The 23,714-nt window shown below is 45.8% G+C and overlaps 1 protein-coding gene across 1 annotated transcript in view; it reads left to right on the top strand.

The window, feature by feature from the left end:
• LOC149370116 (DNA mismatch repair protein Msh6-like) overlaps positions 1-23,714 on the top strand; it is a 74,303-nt gene that overhangs the window by 35,962 nt on the left and 14,627 nt on the right. The window contains exons 16-27 of the mRNA XM_089560082.1: positions 1,021-1,090; positions 4,362-4,497; positions 5,334-5,439; positions 8,359-8,521; positions 12,502-12,610; positions 14,242-14,490; positions 16,259-16,428; positions 19,675-19,791; positions 20,088-20,214; positions 20,487-20,585; positions 23,001-23,099; positions 23,459-23,546. Coding sequence (XP_089416208.1) covers positions 1,021-1,090; positions 4,362-4,497; positions 5,334-5,439; positions 8,359-8,521; positions 12,502-12,610; positions 14,242-14,490; positions 16,259-16,428; positions 19,675-19,791; positions 20,088-20,214; positions 20,487-20,585; positions 23,001-23,099; positions 23,459-23,546 — 1,533 coding nt within the window. The remainder of the gene's footprint in view (positions 1-1,020; positions 1,091-4,361; positions 4,498-5,333; positions 5,440-8,358; positions 8,522-12,501; positions 12,611-14,241; positions 14,491-16,258; positions 16,429-19,674; positions 19,792-20,087; positions 20,215-20,486; positions 20,586-23,000; positions 23,100-23,458; positions 23,547-23,714) is intronic.

A 23,714-nucleotide genomic window follows, 5' to 3' on the forward strand; every position in this document is an offset into this window, starting at 1 on the left:
CTGTGTGCACGCATGCCTTGTCGGAGCTGTTCAGCGCATGCACACTGGTGGCACATAGAAGTAGATCGCAGTATGCTATATCTCTCTATTGGTGCACGCCTTCATGCTGGGTATGGTGCGTGCACACCCTGGCTGGTACAGATCTAGGCGGCACGCTTCCGCCTGCTTGCGTCTATTGTTGCAAGCATGCACTGATCGTCTCTGGCATATGCACGGGAGTGCAGGCACACGGCGCGGAGTCAGGGATTTGGTTGCACACGCCCGGAAAGGTATGCCGAACCGAAACCACGCGCAACAAGAGTTTGAGAAATGTTATTCGTTCGAGACAAATACAAGAGTTCTAGAAATGTTATTCATTTCGAGACAAATACGTCGATATTTCGAATACCAAACATTTGGATTGAATTGAAGACTGAACATTCAAAATTATTCAAATATTCAGATTAGAGCTTTTTGTTATGTTTGCTGTGCGTCTTTGTATCGGTTTTCCAGCGCCCTTCACATCACATTCCGTGGGATTGGTTGCATTCACAATGGTCAAACTATGTGGTGTGCCCACGGTGTAGGGATTTAGAAATGTTGACCAGCTGTGGTGATTATTGCGCCAAAACACTTCAAGAGAAGATTGAAACCATGAGTGAATGCGTTATTGAAACGGGATGTCTTCAAAATTGGCTTTTACTGTATTTTCTCGTAAAAGTTGTTGGGAGTTAGCACCTGGTATGTCAACATGTTGTCTCCATTCCTTGTCTACTACTGTGGTTTGGCCTTGTAACATGCTCGTGTTGGTTCGTTTACTTCAGAGCACATTGTGTACATTTTTTAGTACAAGAATGCAATTTGAATTTATCATTGCTGCTGTTCAACACTGTTTGATTAATATTTGATTTGAGCTCATATTCCACTCATCAAACACCCTTAATTTTTAGCCAGTGAAAGTTTTTAGCTGTAAATACTTTTCATTTATACCTATCGCGTCCTGCCAAGAGATCTTAAAATGCCTTTTCTGTATGCATGCAGAGGACTCGACGCACCTAACTCCCCGAGAGGATGGTTGCCTTGCCCTGAAAGCATTGGGAGCCTGTGTTTGGTGAGTGACTGCGTTCGGTTTCTACATTTATGAATTGCAGCAATGTGGGAGGCACATGCAGACATGGTGTTGCGGATCAGGAGGCTGCTACCTAGGCACACAAAATAATGTCACTACTACTCTGCTGTGGGTTCGATAGTCATCGAAATAAAGTTGGCTGTCTTTTGTAAACAGCTCACTGTGCTTCATTTGGACTGCTTCGAAAACAGCTGTGTTGATTCTTTAAGAATGCCGAAGACAACTTCATTCAATTTTTGTTCTTAGCAAAAATTGATTCTGTGACTTTTTCTGGGCATACTAATGATAGTTCAGTTGCATAAGACTGGGCTTCTGCGAATATTCGATGGTTTTGGGTATTTCGTCGAGTAGTAAAGTATTTGAAATTCGATTCGATCCAAATGTTTTAGGCATGTGCGAATATTCGGTAATTTCAAGTATTTGGTCAAGTAACAAATAATTCATTGTTCGATTTGATCCGAATATCTGGTATTCGAAACTTCGGAAGTACTTGTCTCAAGTGAGTAACGCCTCTGGAAAGCTTGCTTCGTGTGGTTTCAGTTCAAGATACTTTCTCCGGGACAGCTCAACAACAGGCATGCTGCTAAAGCCCTGGCTCCATGTTCACTTATGCATCATGTGCCTGCATGCCCGTGTGTATGCCAGAGCTTTTACTGTGTACTCACGCAGCCGCGGTTGTGAGCAGGGATCTGCTCAAGCGCCGCACCCAAATACCACCAGGTGTCAACGCAGACGCTGTAGCTGGCACGTACACCATTCGGAGGACGCGCAGCTCTCTTCACTTGCACAGGACGAGCCTGAGCTGACTCGCAGCCACTCTTCTGTGCATGAGATTCACGAGGCACGTGGTGATATGAGCGTGTTTCGGATATGAGCGTGACGCAAGGCGCCAGTGGGCGTGTACACCCTGCAAGTGTCCTTGGAGTCATCGCTTAAAAGGAAGAGCTGCACAACGGCACAGTTAATACCAGCAGTTGGAGGTTCCACGATAGGTCCCACACCCCACAAATAGGTTGGGTCCGTGCGTAGGTCGACTCACCCAATTTCCAGTGGCCTTGTGTGCAGAGGTCGATGCGGCTTGAATGAGTATGGCAGGGCTTCTTTTTTTTTTTCTTGATGTAATGGCCTTGTATATAAAACAAAATTGATATTAATAGTGTCATTTGACCTTCTTTTTCAGCAGAAGTTCCATACGCTTTTATTTTTATTTTTTCAGAAAGCCCTCCTTCCAACAATTTGGGGATGGGGTTCATTATGCTGGGAAAAAAGTTTCGACAGTTTTTTTTTTTTTGTGAGAGTCGAACTTCCGTATCATACGTCCGTCCTCCAGTCCGTCCGTCCATCCGTCATTTCCATCCATCATCAACAAAAGCACACAGTCAACGGTATTCGTGTCACCAGTGTTTAGCATTGTTCACTTCCAAAGCTGTTTGCTGTGTCAATCATGGCGAGACAAAGAGAACATCAGCCGAACAGCGGCCCTGGAGGACAGGTGCACATTTTTTAAAGAAGGTTAAAAAATTCGCAGGACAGTTAATACAAATGTCTTAGCTGTGGTGTGAGAGGGTTTAGGCATTTTCGCACCTAATCTCAAGCTCGTCAAATTGCTTGGGTGTGTTTTAGTTTAGGATAAACTTCTGCGCTCCTCTCCACTGATCGAGTGCTTGCCGGCTTGCTAAGCATACACTTGGCGTGCATATTGCCGTCTTGGCATGCTGTCAAGCTCTGCACTGCGTGCAGTGCAGAACTCGGCAGCAAGCTAAGAAAAACTCATAAAAAAAATAAATTGTGAACAACAAATGTACGGGGTCAGTTCATTATGTTCATGGATTCATTATGCAAACGAATACGGTATTTGAAATATTTGCTGCAAAATTATTTGAAATTCGTTTTGAACCAAAAAAATACACTACTTGTGCAAATCTACATGAGATGCATTTATTGCCAATGAAAATTGCATTGAGGGAAGAGAAAGGGTCTTACATAAAATGAAAATTTTTATTATGAGAGCTATCTTAATAAAATTAGGTGGATATATGTATTTTTTTCCCCCTGTTTTAAAGAATATAATTTTTTTCCATATATCTGAACTAGTTCCCCTATTATGGGAAAATAACTGAAGCCTAACTGGATAATTTCTTACAGCCCATTAACACACTTTCCTTCAATATTTTTGAGTTCTGATTAAAATGGAGCTGCAGCCAAAGACTTGCCACGCAGAGCTATGCTATTTATGTTGTTATTGAGGCCGATTGGTATTTGATTTGGCATTTGGCTGATTGGCATGTTGGATTTGGCTGATCGGCATTTGAGGCGTTGATTTCTACTTGTGGCTCGGAGCTTCCACTGGTTGACTTATGTGGCGATTTTTTTTTCTTGTTTTCTGAAGTTGGAGGCCGACCTGCACGACCCATCAACCAATGTAGGAGTAAATACGGCATAGTGTGCTTGTAACTATTCGATTATAACTCTTAACATCCCTGCCTTTCCCTCTCTCTCTCTCTCTCTCTCGATTATAACTCAAAGGGTGACTTTTCACTTCAGTTTTCGGTAAAAAGAACTCGCGTTACATTTGAGAAATATGGATTTATCCATCTTTATGTCGTTGAAATTTAAGTGGAAGTCCATGCTTATTTTGTCTCGTTTATAAGCCCCTGTGTCATGCATAGTGTGCTGTTGGCTGTCGCTGTGGGTAACCAGCTGGCCGAACTTGCTCTCTGTTCAGTGTGTGTAAGCTGCCGTGAGAGAAGGCAGTGGCCTTTAGTAGAAATTGCTCTGATGCAAGACGTGATCAGTCAAACAGCAATGACAAGAGATGCAGAGCTAAGATTGAGTTTTATGCTTGAAGCAGTGGTATATTCAGGCTGGAGGATAATGACAACTGGGGTGTGATGCTATTTTGTGCTGCAGTGCTGGGGGGAAGGGAAAAATGGAAGGTGACAGATGCTGGTTGCACACACAAACGGTTGATAGCTTAACCAGCTAGGATGGCAGGAGAAAGAATTGGAAGAACTTCTTTTCTTACATAAATGCATCCAAATGGGAGAGAAATTAAGTCTGGCAGTGGGTGTTTGATGTCGCAAGGTACGACTTTGAACGGAGAATTGGCATGTAGCCCAAAAGGCTGCAATATTGGTGCGTTGTTTACATGAATGATAAGAGCATTACTTTCACCTCGCACATGTATTCTCTGCTGTAGCTAATTGTTCAGAGTGTAGCTAATGTTGTGCATATTTACTGCACCCTATCACAGGTACCTCTCGGACTGCCTGATTGAGGAGGAGGTGCTCACAATGCGCAGCTTTGAGCGCTATGTGCCCCAGGAGACGCACGTCGACAGGCAGGCCAGTGGTGACTGCAAGAGCTCGCCCATCCACCTCCACAATATGGTGGGTCTGCTGCCGAACACGACGTTGCACATCTTTTCCTGGCCTCAGTGGCTGCATTTTGACGAGGGCAAAATGAAAAAGTGCTCTGAGCATCCGATGCCATAGGCTTAAATGGGCATTGGTGGTGACCACACTGGCAGTCCGAATTAGCTGGATTTATGAATTAATCAAGCTTGAATTTATGAGATCTTACTGTAAATGTACTTTTGCTATTGAAAAAAATTTTCAGCCCTGCTCAGATAACAGAAGGGATATGCTTTGTTAGGAGCTGTGGTGACCAAATAAGGGGAACTCTTATTGTGTGAAACACACTTATGGGTTTGGGCAAGGAGCACTTTTTGGGACTTTGCGAGAGGGAGCACTTTACGGATGCTGTCATGGGGCAAGTCCCATTGCAATTTGCTTAGAAGTTCTTGTCCCACTTCTTAATGTGTTAGCATAGAACCCTCAGGTTGGAAAAATATATCCATCAGTCTGAAGTTTTGGTTGGTAGCTGGCAAAATGAAGTTGTGCACTTCATTTTAAGATGAGAGGAGAGGGAAAGTGGGAGATTGAAGACAAAGATGGTGGGAAAGTGGAGAGGGAAATCTCCCTCTGTTTTTGTGGGAGAAGGACAACAAAGAGAGGGCAGGGGAGAGTGGGTGTGGTGTGTCACACTGCGATTGCTGGATTGGATTGGGAAAGTGGAGCGGGAGTACAGCTCAGGCCACCCGCTCGCATGGTCTGAACTACTCAGTGCTCCTTCTGGAGATACTCTGCCTTATCAGTTGCATTCATCGTCTATAATAATTTTTTTTTTGTCTTTTTTTCTTGACCTGTGGTGTTGTATTGTGCAGATCCTAGACGGGGTGTGCCTTCAAAACCTGGAGGTGTTGCGCAACGCATCGGGTGGCACTGAGGGCACCCTGCTGGCCACCATGGACTTCTGCTCCACACCCTTTGGTGAGTCACACCACAGTCCTAGCATCTACTTGTGGCTTCGGTCTCTTGGTGCCGCTGCACCCTCTTTCCATTGTACTCCGCGTTTGTCTCAGTGCTATTTTGGATCGGGTTTCTCGAGTCAAGTTTGGCCTCATATTTGCATTTTCACATTTGCCACAAGACCTGCCTTGTCACCATTACAGTAAAAGCTCGTTAACTGGATGTCATAAAAGAAATGGATAAAAATTTCAAGAAACTAAATGGAATTTCAAGATAAGCCAAGCACTGAAAATATTTGTGTTCTAACAGTGCATTGTAAAAATTTAAGCCCTCTACTTAGCTTTATTTTGCTATGTAAACTGCCCCATGTAGACCCAGCGCTTAATTACAATAAAAAGATTCTTGTGTAGTGGTCCAGCAGTGCTGGGAATGTGGCAAACAAAGGTTGTGTGATTGCATTGATGACACTACAGTAGCAGCATCTGCTTTTCTGAGCCATGGCTCAAATTATGCCACTGACTTGTGGCGTAGTGCATGGCCTTCATTGCCTTGGGAAGTAGACTCTATCTGTATCTCATGTCCTTGGTGCCTATTCTCCAAGTTTCACAGGCGGCAACGGGAGTGGTGCATGTCAGCATTGGAATTACACATATTACCAAGTGGTGAAGAGTAGCACACATTGTAGCACATTCTGTGAATTATTTTTGTCATCTGCATGCCATGCTGTGTGCCCTTTTTCTCAGTTTCCACGGGCCAGATTTTAGGACACTTGAATTTCATCCTGAAAGCCTTTCAGAGATAGGCTGTGACATGCACAGTACCTATTGGAGTTTATTGTGCGACATAGGGAACTAGCTAAATTTAACAGTATTTGAGATACTGTAGCCGACCAATTTTTCAGACTCCAATAATTCGGTTTCGCATGATATTTTGGACTTTACTGAGGAACTGTGGCAGCCATCTACCAGTATTTTAGACCTTGTGGAGTCCAAAAGATCAGTTTTCCAGACAAACAGATACCATCAATGTTGTGAAGATCGTTTTTGCGATAAAAATTTTTCGACCCAACATAGACGTTAGCAAGCATTGCTGTCGCTAACAGCCGGCCCATTGCTGCCGTGAAAGGCGAAATCTCCATAAACGGAGGCACTCAGACAGATTAGCTTGGATAGGCTCCGCTATTAGTTCCTTCTTGTAGCTGCTCAATTTAAAGGGACAGTGAGGAGAGCTCTATTAATATTTTTTTTATAGCAAAATCCGATAGTTCGGCATTTCATGGCTTTGTTGCCACTTGGCCGGCAGCGAAAGATGCATTTATTTCTGAGAAATTTGGATTCGAAGTTGAAAAAGTTTTTCCCGCCGCTCAGATTCAAACTTGGGATTCTCCTATGACGACACAGGACTAAGTGACGTGAAACATGACGTGCACTTGACGTAACGCAGACTCCGTGATTTCTGAGAGCCAGCACAGCGGCCTAGCAGCAGCCAAAATGAAAGCTACCGCAGGCCGCACGTTGAAGACATCTATCGGCTATTGCGGCCGTCGCTACCGTCGCTACCGTCGCTACCGTCGCTTCGCTTACGTTTGCACCGGCTTTTTGCCAGCGTTACGATGGATCCTGTTCTCGAAGTCGTCAACGAAGTTCTCGCAAATAGACACCTTTAGCATACCATGTACCTTGTTACCGTTAGCGGAGTACCGGGAGCCCGCCTATAGCCGGTGAGCAGGCGCTGATTGGTCCCGATGCTGCAGGTGCGCACGTAGCTGCCGGGTGCGTGGCGCCATCTGGCGACGTCAAGGAGATTTACGCATGCATTGGCTGCGCCTCAGTGATTCGTGGCTCCTCGTGTCCCAGTGTTACTAGAACCATTGCTTCTAGCAACACTGTTTTGTCCTATGACGTCACCACGCTTGTACTTGCGAGTTTGGCCTGTGGCGGTGATACCTGTATCTTGGTTCTTGCTCTTTTCTACGTTACAAGAGCTTTGTTGTCAGTATGAGTGGCGTTTTTGTAATCAGGAGCTGGTATTCTGTCGATACAAGCCAACTTCAATTTCTCCTCAGTGTCCCTTTAACGGCATGTTCTTCATTGCCATCAAAGCACCCTACAAAGGAGAACGCACGATTACATGGAAAACTGGACAGTGGCAGCATCTGCTGTAGGTTAGACGAAGCCGCACGGGGTGTGTGGCAGATGGGTGACATGGGGGTGACATGGGACATTAAACCCCAATAAACCAATAAGCCAAACGATTCAATTAATCATACTGTTTTTTTTTGGGTCCCACTGAGTCCAGAAAATCGATCGGTGACTGTATGTGAGTATGGTAATGAACGCTTACTGCATATTGCTTCCTCACTTCACCAGTACTCACTTTTTAATGCCCATTGGGTTGTCTTAGTGCAACAGAAATGGCGAAATGGATGGATAATCTTAACAGCTACATCCAAGTTGTGGAAGAAAAGGCTGTCATTGACATAACCGTTCACCCACTAATTGCAAGTAGTTCCCTCATTTGTGCAAAACTTTCTGCTTGCACATCTTTCGATTGAGCTGTTAATCATTCTGAGTGTTGACTGAGCCTCGCTATGCATGGGCACCTCAGTCTGCACTGAACTGGTGGCAAACACTGGTTTTTGGCAAACACAAGTGCCTAAATCATGCCGAACACTGGCATGGCTATAGGCAGACAAATGATATGTGGTGAACATTTTGTTTGAGTGACGTCATCCCAGAAAGGGGCAACGACTCATCCAAGTGAATTCCTTGCGCACACTGTGACACACATACCTCTTGGGTATGTAATGTCAGAGCCTTGTCGGGAGGTGACCATGCACGACTGGCCCCGACTGCAGATGAGTTTTGTAGAGCAGCAGAGGTGAAGCGTGTTGACCTTTTGTTTAATGGCATCTTACTGGTGTCTGCTCATGCCTGCCAGGTAAGCGGCTGTTCCAGCAGTGGCTGTGCACCCCCCCATGCCGGGTGAAGCTCATAGAGGACCGTCAGCGTGCCGTGGATGACCTGCTCACATACTCCGAAGAGGCCAAGAAGACTCGTGAACTGATGCAGTCACTGCCCGACCTTGAGAGGCTTCTCTCCAGGTCAGGATCACCTACACCTGGGCAACTTGTTACACTGATATAGGCCATTGTATCGGGCGAGGGAGTTGTCAAAACATGCCCTCTCTGGACTGTTGCAAACTAGTTCCGCTACCGCTTTGACCGTGTTAGTTCCAAGTGCACACGACACTCCAGTGTGCATTATGGCAACGCCCAGGAAGCCCTTTTTGCAAAGGTCTATTGTGTTGACCTTTAGCTTCACTGTAGTCCCAGTGCTGTATATTACTATATTTTTAGGTGTTGGAGAACAAGGAAAACGAGACCATAACCACTCAAAAGTTATAGACGATGTGTGAAAGTCTCTCCTTTTGTGCACGCTTGTGTTGGGAAGACAGATGCGCTAGGGCCAGCATGCACAGTCTGTAGTTGAATACTGAGTCATCCAGCAATCTTTGTTGGATAATTCTTCAACCGTCCTCAGCATAGAGCTTCTCATGCATACCTACAGTGAAAACTGGTGGCTCTGCGCTTCATCCACCAGGGGCATGCTGGGAGACGTGGTTTCATATTTGGCTTGGCTAGCGTTGGACCAGTAGCTTGGATTCGACCATAACGATACAATGTTTTTGAGGCAAACCTCAAAGGAATACTTCTTTATACAAACTGTAGCATAGCAGCCCCACTCACCCGCCATGGTGAACTGTGATGAAAAAAGAAGAAGACGACCTTGTGGTGGGAAGTTCGTTTGCAGCGTAAGCGCTTGGCTGAACCATTGTTGTGTATTGCAAATCCAGCGTGTTGCAGATTCAGCTGAGCTACAACTCTCTCATGCGTTAGAGGTGCGAACCTTCACTCATGCTATATTGATTAAATAAGAAAACATGCTCTGTTAAAAGTACAGTTGCCGACCGATTTTTCGGACTTGGCGAGACCCGAAAAATGGTCCGAATAATAGAACAGTCCGAAAAATTCGTGAACTTAAAAAAATAAACTTTTCTCCGAAAAACTGGCTTTCAAAATCGCGAAAATCGCCTCTCCCCATGTTCCGCCTGCAAGCGATAATAGACTCAACCTGAGTCATAGCCGTGCTTTCCTCATGCCCGCACCCTATCACATCATGATACCAGATAGCGCGACGCGGCCGCGGTCATGCCGCGAATGAATGCACTCGCTGCACGAAGCAAGAACAGTCAGTTTGCATGGGGCAGTGACATTCGCGAAGACCGAGAGGTAACACACGGGAAAACGCGAGTGGAAGCGAGCGCCTCCAAATGCAGTACACCCCCCCCCCCCCCCCCCCCCATTCCCCCGTCTACCGCATTTGCTGCACCGCACCGCGGAGTGCGTCGTCCAAGCCACGCCGGACGCTGCAGCTGTCCCGCTGTACTGTTTTCAATGCGATCGCGTGTCCTTTGTAGGCCATCTCGATGTCAATGGAAAGCATCTCATTATCTCGAATGGCAATGATGGAGAACAAATAACCAAGCCTATCCAAGCCAGTCTGATTGCGCCCGCCGAGCCGATTCCGTTTAAATCCAAGATGGCGCCTTTCACGGTGGCGGCAAACGGGTTGGTAGTGACAGCAATGCCTGCTCGCGTCTATATTAGGCCGAAATAACAAACTTTCGGTTAAAAAATGATCACCACAATATTGTTGGCGTCTATTTTAGTCCAAAAATTCGAACTTTTAGGCTCTGTGAAGTCCGAACTATCGGTCGAGAAAATGTACACGTTCCTATGAGGTGCGCAACAGTTCCTCAGCGAAGTCCGGAATATCACGCTAGTCTGAATTATTGGAGTCCGAAATATCGGTCGGCTACTGTATTTAATCTGCACAGTGTAGAGAGCATCGCGTTCGCGGTGGCTAGAGTGATGATTCTATGACAGAATCTGCATTTTTGGCCCCAGACACTAGCCAAGCCGAATAAAAAACCATGTTTCCAGCATGCCCTTTGTGGATGAAGTGCTCTTTAACAAACTCGCATAGACATTGGCGCCATTTTTCCCTCTACATAATTTTGAGAAACTCTGTGGTCCTCAGTGCTAAAGAACTCATACAATCTTGTGCTGAATGCTGAATGCATTCTTGTTCTGAATCCTAATTTAGCCTTTGTGTGTAAAATGAAACAGCTTTGAGGAGGGTCCATTCTGTGTTCTCCTTTTTCTCTTACGTCTTCTGCTATTTACTTCATCCGACTATCTATTGAGCTGAAGGCACAGCTTGTGCACAAACAATCTAGTTACGGCTGAGTTACATGTACACAAAAACTCATGCAAACGTGAAGGCGACGGTGACAAACGGGGGGGCGGTGCCATCGCGCGAAGCATTTCAACCGTGCCACTTGCCTCATCGCTCGGATTTGCACGCACAGAAAATTTTGCTCTTCACCCGGAATTTTCCCTCAAGCCAATCAGACCGCCACTGGCCATTTCCGGTTTGTCATATAGCTTCTCTCCCCCAAGATCTGTCTTCGCCTCAACAAGAGCGTTGTCCCGATCATCACCACCATAGAGAAAATATTTACTTTGCTATAGCTGTAAGGCAGACCCCCAACGTTTAAATAATGAGAACAATTGACTTGTCAGTTACGGACAAGTCGATTGACAACATTTGAAACAGGCTACAAGCAGGCGCTCTTCAGGGAGACGTGCGTGTCGAGCCGTGGGTACCGGTGCTCGATCCACCGTGCCACTGCACTCCAGCCGTATATACTTAGAGAATAACTCTCGCTGTATATTCTCACATGCATATTATAGCTTGCTTACTTTCAAGCGCATTGCAGCGACAGTTTACAGAAGTGTTTTTACTAAGCTGGAGTGCACGGGCACTGAATGAAAGCACAGCTCCCCCAGGAATCTATGACTTTTTCGTCTCCGCAAGCATGCCAGCTGGGTCATCACCGCTGCCGTTAAACTGCTACCATAGAGAAAATGCTTCTTTTGCCCTGATCAGCTATGAGGTACATCCGCAAAATTTTAAAAGAGAACAGAGAACAGGTGATGGGCGTGTTTACTAAGCTTGAGTGCGCAAGCACCGAAACCACTGTGCACGTCGCCTGCCGCCTTCACTCACTTGAGGGTTGCCCACTAAGCGACGAAGCGAATGACGGCGGTTGTCGCTCTCATTTTGGGCACATGGAGCTCACTCTTTACAGTTGAATGTCAATACTGTGAATAGGTAAAATATCGTAAAATAGTTAGATATAGCCGAAATTCGTAATATAAAAGTTAGTCTAAAACGCACACTAGAGCAACAGTTTAGTCAGTGAAGGGACAGCAGTGATCCTCAATAGAGAAAGGAGGAGACGTTTTCCAAAGGTTTAGTGTTGTTTCGAAAGCGCTCGCTGCGATTCTGGAGGCCACAGAAAACCGAGTGCCAGTTAGGTTGGCTTCCCCAGGCAGCACCACTGTGCTCAATGGTGGCAGCACAAGCATCATCTGGAGTAAATTGTTAAAGTGTGTTGACAGGCTATTTGTTTCTGCACTCGCCCATATTTCTGCCTTTAAGCATTTCAGGTGCAATTTTTCGTTTCGATCAGAACCAATTATATCTTAACACGAGAGCATTAAAGGCCCCGTTCTCCTGAAAATCCGGTTTTGGCATTGTGAGCGAAAAATCATGAGCATGGCCCTGGCAGGGGGTTCCCTAGAGAGCAACCTAGGAGGCAGATGGGCCACCTAGTTCACATGACATTGCGGCGTCATTCTACCGTAAAATCATGCAGCTTGTTTCAGAATCTGGAAAGAAAAAAGAAAGCTCTCTCTTTCCCACTTTATTGCTGTCTTGTAGATTGTACTGCACTTTTGGAATCAGATTTGATTTTGGCAGAAGCTGCAGTTGCTCTGTCACAACCTTGCAACCCTTATTTGACACTGAACAAACAGTTGTTTTGTAACTGCTTGAAAAACTATCACTTGGAGTCTGTGCTGCTAGGCAGGAGGAGCAAGCTTCTGTGTGGCCTCAGCTAGACGGTTCCAGATGGACGTATATAGTCACTCTCTTCCTTCTGCGGGCGATGCAGGATTCACGGCCAGGGCCTGGCACGCAAGGGTGCTTCCCATCCAGACCAACGGGCCATCCTGTACGAGGACACAGCATACAACAAACGCAAGATTGGCAACCTGCTCCAGGTGCGTGGGCTTTGCCCTATTTTCTACCCATAATCCCTTTGGGGTCTTTGAACGTATTGCTTTTAAGAGCGCTAACTCTTACTCATCACATTTCGTGGGATCTGCTACCACCCTGAGATCGCAGCGCCATCTGTGGCAGCAACTAGAAAACAGTGCATCTCGCATTGAGACTTGTAGCGCCATCTACAATAGCATTGTAGAAACAACCACCTGCGTGTGCCAATGTTGAAGTCATGGTCCAATATGGTAGATAGAGGTGGAGCTATGCTAGTATGACGTCAGGGGACGAAATGGCAGTGTTCATATCAATTCTAGTGAACCAAACAGCTAATGCTCGTTACTTCGTTTTCCAGACGGTGGCGGCTTTTTAACGAAAATCTCTACTTGGCTGCAGGATTACACATGGTGTACCTTTGCTTATTAGTGTGAAAGCACTCGTATGCTCACCAACACTGACCGAAAATTGTCACCGTACGTACGTGTATACGATCGTGTGCCATTGCCTAGCAACCAGAGTTACCAACCGAGCTTACCCGAATGGGTAACTCGGGTAAGTTCGGACGCGCGTTGCACCACCTGCGCGGGAGCATAATACCTACCAGTGGCTGTGATAGAAACAGCCATCTGCCAGTGCAGTGGTGCATCTCTTAGCCACTGCTCTGGTAGTGGTATGAGGACTCACCACCATCTATGACTGTTAAGTAGAGAATGACCAATTCTGCACATATGGGCATTAACCTGCTAAAGATGTCACGTCATACCCTCAAGACGGAACTTAAGTGCCTCCTCCTATTGAAGAATGAACACCTGCTTTCACACGTCTCGGTTATTCAAGTCTAATTGGATGAGCATATACTATCAATGACAAGTCTAACTGCCTATGTTTCAGTGTAGCAGCATAAAACTTGGAAGAGCTTAGAGAAAGAACCGGGGCAGTATTTTTTGAACTGTTTTTTTTTTAGCATATTCATTAAAATTCTCCAATTAATGGCCACAGTCAGCTGCTTTTGCACCCACTCCCTTGACTCTTCAATCAACTTCACCGGTAATGGGAGTGCCCAACATATGCTAGGCTGAAAACAGCGTTACATGCTTTAGGGGTGTACAAGACCACAGCTGGCCAGCCTTACCGACGATTCTACCGGTTCTGCACTGGTAGGGTTGTCAACAACCTCTTTGAAAGAAATCACAGCTTTGGTCAGAAGTCTCTATCCGTGTCTGCTTTGTGCAACATTACTAATGGCTGTATCAGCTATGCCTTTCTAGCCACACCCACTGGCTACAGCCCCTATATTATTGAAGCGTTGTTGAAATTTTTTTGAGGCTGCATGTTTTGTCATCCTACTCCCGGGGAACTTTGTTTACTGACTGTACTTTAACCCATTGCACACCTTTTTTTTTTTTTTTTTCGCTTGCAAAAAAATGCAGAATTTTCTAGCACTAAGATTGGTAGTAAATTAGCTCCACACACAACGTGAGGCTGCAAAATAGGGGATTGCACCATGATGCAAAAGCCCCGTCATCTCGGAACCATCCCCATCTTGACCACACTATCCTCGCCTCATTGCTGTGACATGTTCTGTGGATGCAACTTCACTTCTCTGGAGTGAGTGAATGGGTGTTGTGCGCAGGCACTCGAGGGATTTCGGAAAGCCGTGAAGGTGGCGCCACTGTGGGCTGATGTGTTGCCTTCGTTGACATCGTGCACGCTGACGGGATGTGTCTCGGTCGGCAGCAAAGAAGAGCACTTCCCAGATTTGACAGAAGCGCTCGAGTTTTTCGAGAATGCCTTTGACCATGAGCAGGCCAAGAAGGAGGGCCGCGTGACACCCTCAGCAGGGGTGGACGCTGACTACGACGAGGCAATGCGACGTGTCAAGGTGGGTGCTTGCTTTTTGTCGTCGAGTAAGCTTCATCTGCCTGAGCTGTGACCTAATTGTCAGTGCTTTCAGCAGGGGATAAGCATGTGAAATGGAAATATTGTGGCTGAAATTCGAGAATGACAAGCAAAAATGAGAGGAAATTTGGTGCAAAATGAAAAAAATGTCATCAGAAGTGGTGGAAGTATGGCCATGATCATGAAATGAAAGAAAAAATTGACAAGCGTTTATGCTGTGCTGCTTAATGTGAGAACTGGGTAGTAGTTCTTAGGTTGTGCTCTATGCACAGTGAAAACAGCATCAGTAAAAGAAAGCAACATTGCATAAATAGAACAGCATAACTGTCAATAAATCAATAAGTTTATTAAGGCAAAAGCCTTTAATGGCTCATACTCATGGCTGTGACTCTGTCCGTTCGTCTGTTACATCTGAAGTAAAAGTCAATACTAGTCACAAGTCATGACTAACTAGGCATTAACCAGTCATCAACTAATTACTCATGACTAGTTAGTCATCAACAAATCCGGACTAGTTAGCCATTAACCAATCATGACTAGTTAGTCATCAACCAATTAGTCAAGACTAACTAGCCATTAACCAGTCATGGCTAGTTAGTCAACTAATTAGTCATTGGTCATGACTCTTTATGTGTGCCTACGGTTGTCGTCTCGTTAGCGGCCAAAGTTGCGTGGAAAGGTTTTCGCCTCATGCACTTTAGATCGTCAAAGTGCCCCCTGAATTTTTTGGAGCGAAAGCTCCGCTCGCGTACAAGCCTTGAAGGTCATGTTACTGCGCAGATATGACCTTGAAGTGGCCTCAGTTAGTAAAAAAGAAGAAAATTATGGTGTAGGTGGGAATCGAACTCGGGTCTCCAGCATGCGAGACGAGGACACCTCCACTCCGCCACGACTGTTCGACTCTTGGGAGGCACGTTTAGTGAATGCACAGATGTCTGAGAAACGTATCTTCGAGATATGTACTGAGGCGTGCATGAATAATTGAATTATGAGCATGTAAATTATAGATATCCCAATTAAGCAAGTAGCGAAGTGCGTTTGCGGTGAATTTCCTTCGTGCATGGCGTGCACTCGTAGCGCCGTCATGCAGCACCCACTGAAACCCAAATACGCAATGTACAGCAATAATGGTCCAGCAGATGGCGTGCATCTAGTGAATGCACAGATGTCTTGGAAACGTCTGAGGCGCTCATGAGTAATTATGAGCATGTAAATTACAGGTGTTCCATTTAAGGGGGGACACTGGTCTTTGAGACCAAAAAACTGATTTTCAAAATATGACATCTGTGGAATTTATAGCTATTATTTTCGAACGGTACCAATTTTTTCCTTCAAGAAATCAGCATTTTGCCCATAATATTAAATTGTAATAAGGGAGTAATTACTCATTGACATCCACCCAAGTGCAGCCATACAGCTACAAAGGAAAGCTATACAACTTTTTCAGAAACTTTGCAGTTAAAGAAAAATTCGTCCTGGTCCGGGGTTCGAACCCGGGACCACCGCTTCACCGGAGCAGTCGCTCTACCAATTGAGCTAACCGGGATGGCAAGCTTATGGTAGGGCGAGAACGAATTGATCAATAACTCGAAGTGGGAACTGTGTTGGTCGAATGTTTTAGGGGAATCTCCCAAGGTGGAGTAGATTATCCACTTTTTGATCCAGGCCTTTGGGGGGGTTGAATTAACGGGACTTTACTGTAGCGCTTTGCTCAGGTAGTGTAGTATGTGTGTGTGTGTGTGTCCGTGCAGGAGGCAGACAAGGCCCTGCAGGAGTACCTGGGGCAGCAGAGCCGCCACTTCCGCTGCAAGGCCACCTACGTGGGCTCGGGCAAGCACCGCTTCCAGATCGAGGTGCCTGAGTCCTCTGCACGGCACGCCACCTCTGCCCACGAGCTGCATGGCCAGCGCAAGGGCTATCGGTAGGTTGAATAAGTACTTATCACGGTTTCCCACGGCGAAGAGGTGACAGTGATGGCTCTATCACACCTGCGTCCACTCCCTCCCGCTTGGGCGACATCACCACAATTGACACATTCTGGATGGTGGACTCTTTCTGGCCTACATTTCCATTATTGCTTAGCGTCACCTGGGCAGCATGTGACTGTGGGTTACACTAGGCAAGGTCACCTATGCAGGTTACAGCTTTAAAGTTCACAAGATTGTTACAATACTCGGGTAATGTGCAGTTATAGTACTGCACTGAAGTTCTGTATTTTTTTTTTTTTTTTTGAACGGTCATCTATGCAGGTTTTCGGCTCCGAAAGTTCACGAGGCAGTTACAATACTCGATAATGGGCAGTTATATCTCAGCTCAGAAGTTCTGTATTTTTATCTTTTTTTGCAACTCTTAGGCCAGCATATGTTGAAGTATTAAAAACAAATTATAGACCTTAGTGCTTCTTGATGATGTGTAATTGTAGTTCTGGGAATATGCGTTCTGGGGCTATGATATGCAAAGAACCTGGTTTTGGGGATTAGGAAACGTTTTGTAGAGTCCTGCGGGTTTATGGATGAGACACAGTTGAACAGGTTTCCAAGGTCCTTTCTGGTGAACATGCAACTTCTGTGGAGGATCTGGAGGCTTTTTGGCGATTCGCTGTCTTGTTGAGGCTGGCGGATGTGGACATGGAAGGCATGCATGCTGTGCTTGGAAATGCAGGCAGCTGTGCTCATGAGGCAGAGGTCGATGCAGGTGGCTTGCATTTGCATGGACCAGGTGACACAGTGTGGCAAAATGATGTGGGTCATGATTGAAGGGAGTGGAAGGAATGGAAAATGAAAAGTAATCCCATGTTTCTTCTTTTATCTTCGACTACGTAACTTGTTACTCGAAGATCATCAAGTAGAATTTGAAACAGATTTGTGCGAATGTCCAAAACTTCAAAAAGTTTGCAAGTAGTATTTACTATTCAATTTGATTTGCAGCACCCTTTTACTGCTTGAACTTTTGGATCCTGCTAAACATTAAAAAATTAGGGATTTTCTATACATTAAAGCATCACATCATTTCCAAATGCCAGTACATATTGTGCACTTGTCACGTGAGTTAACTTGCTCTTTCCTCATGGAATCAACTGCCAGCACCCTGCAAAAGCCTTGCATAAAATCAATGCGCTGACGGCCATTATGGGTCGCCGTACCGCGGCCGCTGCATGCTTATGGGTCAGAAAACAAAGTCTAGCACCATGCGATACATCATTGCATTGTGCATGATGCAGTTGACAACTGACTGTAAATCTGACTGGCGCCGATCCTGTCATAAATAATTATGACAAGAGCCAGAGCACGCCACTGCTGCACAGTGTGGAGGAACGAGGTAATAACGGCCAACACTGTAAAAGGAAGAGTAGAACCATGGTTGAATGCATGCTCTAGTGCTTTCTGTCGAAAGTACAGAAACTAGAACAGGTTCTTAGTGATCGTTGCTGGGGTGTCCTTCAGCGAAACTGCATTGAGGTTCCCATTCAGTGGAAAACCCAGTGTAATCCCGGTGGCATTGTGGCAAGAAACCCACGTCACACATGGATGTCCGGTATGACAATAATTGAAAAGAGGACTTGTAGTGTGAATTAAAGGTTAGCTCATGTGTTAGTCGACTTAACTTTATAAAGTAATTTACTTTACTTAAAGAAAAATTTCCATAACTTTCTGTCGGGATTCAAGTCAAAGGCCCTTGGGTCACCAGCCAGGCTCACTACCGACTAGGCTCTGTCGGCATGTTGACTCGGCTTGAGGTACAAGAGGGGTGATGTGGAGACATTCAGTTAGTGAAATACTAATTAGAATAGCATTATGTGCATAAATCGCAGTATGGAAGAGTTTAAAAACAAGGATGTGGAAACTGTGTTGTGATAATTGTGATAAATGTGTGCATGTGAACAGAGAACAGTGACTGTGTGTGAAGAGAAACTGCTGATGGGAGCCGTTAGCACTATTACGTCGTACCCTTGAAGGTGCACTAAAGAGGAATCTGAACTTGTCGTCTTTTTACCGCAAGAACTCGATCTACACGTTCCGAGCATTCTTAGAAACTTACGATTATTTTCCTCTGCGGCCGATTTCCCTAATTTAAATCGGATTAAACATCCCAGCTCTCGCCTTATTTTGAATTTGCCACTGAAGGTGGGAGGAGTCAACCAACCTTTCAGCCAGTCCCATGGTGGCTTGCCGCTCTGCCATCGGCGGAGTGGTACATAGCAATTGGTGAAAGCAAAGAGTCCACGCATATATTTATTTCTGTGGGCCTAATTTGCAGCAATGTAGTCTGACTGGATCTATTTATTCACGGAAACCTAAAAAACAAAATAAAAGTGAAAGCGAACCCGCCATGCGACTGCCTGAAAGGCACTCCACACGTTAGTTGACTCCTCCTACCATCTGCGGTGAGTTAAAAAAAAATCAAATTTATATTGGAGAAATCGCCCGCACAGGACAATAATTCGAAATTTCTAAGAATGCTCAGAACGTGCAGGTCAAGTTCCGCAGTAAGAAGACTTCCTCTTCAGTGCACCCTTAAAAGTGGAGCTTAAGTGTCCCCCGAATTTTTTGCCTGTGATTGTGCTGCTGCAAAACTTTTGTGCAGTGATGGGTGCATGTTGCATAAGCATCCAGGCACAGATGTCAAAAAGAAGCCAACTTGTAACTGGGCACGCATTTGGGTCTTGCTCTACTGTCTCTGTATGTGAGCAGAGTAGTGATGGTGACGACAGTGGTGATGTGTAGCAGCATTATGCCACTCCCTCCCAAATGCAAACTCCGTAGCAAACTATAAGTTCAGTAGTGTGTACCAGCAATATGTAATCTGCAGTATTCTTCTATATCATTAGCTGTACCAGTGCATTTCCAGGGTTTGCAGCACCATGTGTGTAACAGTAACATGTCTGTCATAACAGATCCCTGGCTTTCCCTCTCTCTCTCTCTCTCTGTCATAACAGAGAGCTTACTTAACTTATCGCAGTTGGACTTCTTGCCCTACTTCTGACCGTCGAGAGCGGAGCATTGCAGTAGTCGCCTTCCAGCAAATGAGAATACGCTGCCTATGGTCATATGACCCGTCTTACATTGTCTGTGTGTCTGGTGGTGGGTTTCAGCATTGGCATTGGCACCGCACTACACCATAGCTGAAAACTCTCGCTTTCACATGCTGCCCCTGGTGTGCTCTGCAGGCGGTACTACACGGACGAAGTCAAGCGGCTGGCGGCAAACTTGGTCTCGGCCGAGGAGGCCCAGGAGGCAGCTGTCAAAGACATCATGCGCCGCATCTTTGAAAACTTTGATCGCAGGTGGGATGAGCACTCGTTCTTCTGGGCATGAGTCTGCTTATCCATGTGCCTTTTTTGTGCATGCTCTTTGCGATAGTATTGATACCGGCCCAGCATTTGCTGCCTTCGCCATGATCGCTGTGCGTGTACCATCTGTCATGTGATTACTGCATCAATTTCGCCAAACTGTGCCAAGGGCAAACCATGCTGCAGATTTGCCTCATTAGGGCTAAGTATGTGTGATCTGTGTCCTGTGCATCTGAGATATAGAAGCTCAACAGAGGTTCTACCCTTTGGCGTATCTCATCTCCATGCAGGCGGGCTCAGTGGGAACGGGCTGTGCGGTGCATAGCTCTGCTCGACTGTCTCCTCTCACTGGCTCGGTACAGCGGGTCTCTCACCGATGCCTCCTGCACCCCGCACTTTTTGCCAGCCGACTCTAAGGTGAGCCAGCCACAACATCTGCTAGTCTGAGTGGCCAGACTACTGTGTACTACTCTCAGAAAGCCCAAGAAGATTCTCAATCTCTGTTTACTGTTAGTGGGAGCTACAAAAAGGAAAAAAGAAACTTTGTCTGTTTTCAAAAATAAGCTGCTAAAAATGCCTTTTGATTTTCCTGCTAATTAAGTGCCGTAAACATTGAGGAGTCCAGTCTGTATAGGCTGTTAGTGTACCATTGAGTGAAACGCTCCTTTCTGCCAATGTCCTGTGTGCAGCCCTGCTTGCGGGTGAAGGCGGGCTTCCATCCCTGCCTGCTACAGCACCTGGGTGCAGCCACCCTCATCCCAAATGACCTGTCCCTGGGAGACCCCGAGGTTAGTGCCAGTGTTGGCATTGCTGTCGTGTGTGTGTTCACAGCTCAGAGCTCCTGTCATGTCTGATGGGAAGCTACTGGTTGGAAAATCACATTCCTTTTTTATTTATTTTTTTAAGTAAGTTCTCAGTTTTTTTGTGCAACTCGAGTTTGGATGTCCTAAATTTATGTAAAAAAAAAAGCACTGCAAAATTCAGATTGCGAATTCTTGGAAAGATGTCTGATGGATGCAATATAGGCCTGCTTAGTTGGATCAGCAGAGTTGTGTGCGGAAGACTGCTTGCAGATTTTTGGCTTGAGATTCGTTATGCCATAATATCTAAAAGGATTGCAATTTTCAGTCGTATATAGGTGAGGTTGTGTGACCGTGGAGAGCTGTTCTGACCTAGCCGTTGGCTGTGAGTAGCATGGCTTGAAGCAGAGCGGCTTTGCGTTCCCTGCATAGCTTGAGACGTGACACCCTCACTTCATTTTCCTTACTTTTCACAACATAACGAAGTCTCGGAAAAAGCAAGTGGCGAGTTTGTCTGCTAAAACTAGGCCTAACCGTGGTTGAGTGATGGGTACTTTTGGAGCAGCTCAAACTTAGCAGCATCATATAGGAGAGTAAAGGTGTTGGCCATTTGGTGAGATAAAATGACTAAAACTGCTACAGATAAGACGAACAGAGGCAGGCAGCCACTCTCTGTTGTTGCCAGTCTTGTACACGTTACAGAAAATAAGTAGCCAATTACAATTACTGCATCTAAGCAAACAAGGGAAGGGGAATGAGGGGCTCGTTTTAAATATGAGAGAAGCCAACAGCCACAGAAACCAAGGGGACACAGGGGACTTTTTTTTTTAATTTTATTTATTTTGTGCTGTTGTTAGATTTAGAATATTACTGAATATGTTATCGCTTAAAGCTAATTGATTAGAAAAGCAGAAGAAAAAACAACCACATGCCGCCGGTGGGATCCGAACCCACGACCTCCAAATTACGCGTCCGGTGCTCTACCGCTGAGCTACGGCGATGGCTGTCAAATCTTCTGCTTTGGGGGGTATTTATGTTTACAAATAACCTAACCTTGAGAGTGTTCACCAGCGCCACCCACGTTCTTAAGCGGCGGCCCCTGAAAAATAACAATATTACAGAGCAGTAATCAATTACAGTTGCGTTACTTTTCATAATTTTCACTTGGTCATTGAAGTCAAAGCATCGATGACCAGGAGGCTCGCCTAGTTAGGGCTGGTTATTCAAGTGCATTTATTTCCAGCACCCCAAACAAAACATATGAGCGTTAAATTTGCTTTGTTTTTTATTTCGAGTGACTGTTCTGTCACTCGTGTGCCTCAAGAGGAGTGTCGGTTTGTTGACAAAAAGTGATTCCTCTCCTGACAACCAGATGGTGCCACTAGGCTGAAGTCCCTGTTTTGTCAACAGAGCATGCCAAAAGCCATAGTGTTCGCATATACATGTGAACACCACGGCTGTTTAGAGAATGTCATACCTGTGTTGAATTCCAGTGGAAGATCACAAGCATTCTGGCGGAGGTTGCTCCCTCCCATCCTGCGAATGCAATGCATGCGCTCGTGCAGAGGCACTTTAGTGCAAGAAAAGCTCCACATTTAGGCAACATGGCAGCGCCCATTGAAGCAGAGCCTCTCGCTTCACCACCGATTCGTCCTTGCCACTACTGTGTCTCTCATGGTCACAGCAAATGAAAGGCGCACGCAGCTTTCGCTTTGTCTGAAGATACCCGCACCGCAAAATTTTAGCGATAAAATGAGCCAAATTTTCAGAATGCTCCCATGTTTACAGAGCTGCTAGGTTTAGCGAGTAAGTGTCTTCTGACGTTGAAAAGCACAGGCGGTTCAAACAGATCAACAGTTTTGGTCTAAAAAGCGGTCACGAATTGACATTAAGAAAGTTTTTTTTTATTTTTGCGGACACAAAACAAAACGAAAAATTATTACATTTGGGAGAATTACCATTGCACCTTTCAGCTGATATGGCACAGCACTTGGCTAAAAGTAAAAAAAAAAAAAAAGACAGACAAAAACGTTGCTTGTATGTTGTCCGGATCACCGCATAGCAGCGTAGCGACGGCAGGAGGCAAGTAGCCTGTCGTAACAAGATATAGATGCGGAGGAAAGAAAAACGTTGTGCAGGGTTCCAATCAGATCTGCCGATTTCACGGAGCAAATATCGCTGCCCCGCAGAGTGATCTGGGTTCGACGTCTGATCCCAATCTGCCTTTCGAACAGACAACTCATGCTCTCATTTTGCCGTTGGAGTACAGTTGCTCCAAACAGAGCAGAAAAACTTGATCTGGATCTGCCATTGCAATTCAACAGTAGTAATTTCTGTCGGCATGCTCATGCTCGGATTCCATCTCTGGCTGCTGTGCTGATGTGGTGCATACTTTTTGTGCAGAGTTGCCCTCCTCTCTTGGCACTCGTCACTGGGCCCAACATGGGTGGCAAGTCTACTCTCATGCGCCAGGCGGGCCTTCTGGTGATTGTCGCCCAGATGGTAAGCACATATACTGCTGCTGGCGGGGCATTAGCTGGCTCTGTGAACGCCTTGGAGGCCACAAACAAAATGCATTGCATAATTGCCAAAGGCACATTTTGACCTTTGGGACCTTAGAAAACCTCCGCAGGATTTCCGATCAACCCATCTTGACTTGTCAAGGTTTTACTGTACAGTGTGTGCAGTCTTAGTTAAATGCAGGTCGGCTACTGTACACAACAGCAATCAAGCCGAACACGGTTGCTGTTTTTTAGCAGTGACGTAAGCTACCAGATAGACCCAAACACCTTTGTTAACAGGCTTGAGGAGTTCTGTGGTAGTCCTGGGGTTTGGAAAAGATAAATACTGTGTGACTGCAGGGAGCCCGGGTACCAGCCGAGGCCTGTGAACTCACCCTTGTGGACCGCATCTTCACACGGCTGGGAGCCAGTGACAGGATCACCTCTGGTAAGGATTAGTGGGCTCCCCTTGAAAGAACCACTTGCAGGCATGATTATATGCCTGCCAGCCAAGCTGTGCTGGCATCTGCTCATGTGATCTGACTTTCTGCACCTTTTGCGCACGGCACTTTGCAAACTTCTGTGTGCAACTGAATGGAAGGAGTGCTTCCGCTAG

The sequence above is a fragment of the Amblyomma mixtum genome, chromosome 1, assembly GCF_055824585.1.
Source record: "Amblyomma mixtum isolate Tamu chromosome 1, ASM5582458v1, whole genome shotgun sequence".
Lineage (NCBI taxonomy): Eukaryota > Metazoa > Arthropoda > Arachnida > Ixodida > Ixodidae > Amblyomma > Amblyomma mixtum.